The sequence below is a fragment of the Parasteatoda tepidariorum genome, chromosome 10 (assembly GCF_043381705.1).
Source record: "Parasteatoda tepidariorum isolate YZ-2023 chromosome 10, CAS_Ptep_4.0, whole genome shotgun sequence".
In the NCBI taxonomy this organism is placed as follows: domain Eukaryota; kingdom Metazoa; phylum Arthropoda; class Arachnida; order Araneae; family Theridiidae; genus Parasteatoda; species Parasteatoda tepidariorum.
Genome location: NC_092213.1, coordinates 36405060 through 36407109, shown reverse-complemented (window position 1 = coordinate 36407109; position 2050 = coordinate 36405060). Strand labels below are relative to the sequence as shown.

Genomic DNA, 2050 nt, shown 5'->3' with positions numbered 1-2050 from the left:
AAAAAAAACTCTCAGTGGAAAATTTGTTTTTATTCATTTATTTATTTTTATGTATGTTTTATTTCTATATCAGAATCAGCCAGGACCTTCTAGTGGAGGATCAGTGTTTGTGGAAGGTGTACCGGCTCCATCAAATGAAGTGAGTTTTAAATAATTTGTTTATTTATTTATTTTGCATTTTTAATTATTTAATTTATTTAATATGTATTTAATTTATTTATTTAATATGTATTTAATTTATTTATTTAATATGTATTAAATTTATTTATTTTTTATATATTTATTTATTATGTATTTAATTTATATGTATTCATGCTTATTTAATGTTTTACTTTATAGTTAAATTCTGCTATTATATTGGAATGTTATAGTATTTTTATCCCCAACATAATTTTAACATTTTTCTTTTTTAGAGTTCATTTTATATACATTATGTTTATCATTGATATATTTTTTTCTTTTTTAGGTGAAGAATGCGATAGTATTAACCCCTCTTCACCAGAGAACGTATCAGACTTATAGAGCCAACGAAGCTTCTTACCGGGCGAGAATTGATATCGATCGGATTCCAGACTATTTGAGGGAAAGGCCCTTGATTGCTGCTGTGGAGGCTGTTCGAGAATTATTCGGAACGTTGATGCAGCGCACATTTGAGGGCTTAGCCCCTATGGATCTCGTGAGATTCTGTATTCAGGCAGAAGGTTTGGACAAGCCAATTTCGTCCCATTTGCAGCGTGTGGATGCTTTCACTCTGGAGAAGCTCTTGGCCATTGTACTCAAAGTGTTGCAATCTAAAGACAAAATCAGGCTGGTGGATGGATTTGTCGTGGACATTATCACGGTGAAACGTGATGTTGGTGCCGGAGTGGATAGGAAAGTCATAAACGTCCAAGTCGACAGGTTGCGAAAACAATCGATTATTCCCATCGATAATGATGAGCTGGGACTGTGTTGTACAAAATCTATAGTACGGGCTATAGCGCATGTGGATAAGGATATAGCAGCCATCAATGCTTTTAGAGATAAACGACGTCCTGCACTTTTTAACAAGGCTGTTAAACTCCATGAAGATGCCGGTGTACCTCTGGGACCTTGCACCTACAGCGAGATTGCCGTTTTTGAGGATTATCTGGATACGCAAATTGTGGTGTTTTCCACAGAAAATTCAAACAGGGTATGTTGTTTTTTTTTTCCTATATTTTGTTCTATAAATTACTTTTTTTAAAAATTATTATAATTATTATATTTTTTGTTATAAACATTATTTTCAATTTTTTTTCAAAATATTCACTTATTTTTTTTTAAGAAATATTAAATTTTAAAACCTTTTTAAAAGTTATATTAAGTTTAGTTATGAGTTTTAATAAATAAAAATTTATTTATGATCCTTGTAGAAAGTGTTATTACGAATTTGTTTTTTTACCTATTTTTCCTTTTAAATTTTAGGTGTCATACAAAAGTGATGTGTGTAGACCACGCCGGATTAACCTGTGGCTCCACGGCCGACATTTTGAAGTGATCACATCACTAAAGGGTTTCTATGGCTCCAATTGTTATTGCGAAGGATGTGAGAAGCCGTACGACCACGAAGAAATTAATTTTTGCAACAATGTTTGCCCCATCTGTCGCCGTAAAGACTGTCTTCGAAATGGACCCTCTAGACGATGTAGCGATTGTGACAGACTGTGCCTATCAGAAGTCTGTTATCAACAGCACAAGAGCAAGGAGGGAAACCAAGTATTGTCTCTATGTGATAAAGTAAGTTTATGTCTATTAATAATGTTTTCTGACACAATATAGTTTGGTTATTGTTGATTAATATATAATTTATTCTTTCAGATCTATCAATGTCCATCATGTAGTCAGGTGATTCAGAGAAGGAACTGCCCTCGTGATGAACATCGCTGTGGCACATCAAAGTGTCGTTCATGTGATCGGTATGTGGAAGGTGATCATTTGTGCTACCTTCGCAAAGTAGATGCAAAGCCCCCCTTTGAAAAGATCATATACTTTGATTTTGAAACCGACCAGAGTTCTGGGGAACATGTTG

General features: G+C 33.8%; 1 protein-coding gene across 1 annotated transcript; it reads left to right on the top strand.

Moving 5' to 3' along the window:
* Positions 1-6: 6 nt before the first annotated feature.
* Positions 7-1463, top strand: LOC139426837 (uncharacterized). Its single transcript, XM_071186937.1, has 3 exons — positions 7-139; positions 467-1181; positions 1447-1463. The coding sequence occupies exons 1-3, from the start codon at positions 50-52 to the stop codon at positions 1461-1463; spliced, it is 822 nt and encodes a 273-aa protein (XP_071043038.1). The 5' UTR covers positions 7-49.
* Positions 1464-2050: the final 587 nt, after the last annotated feature.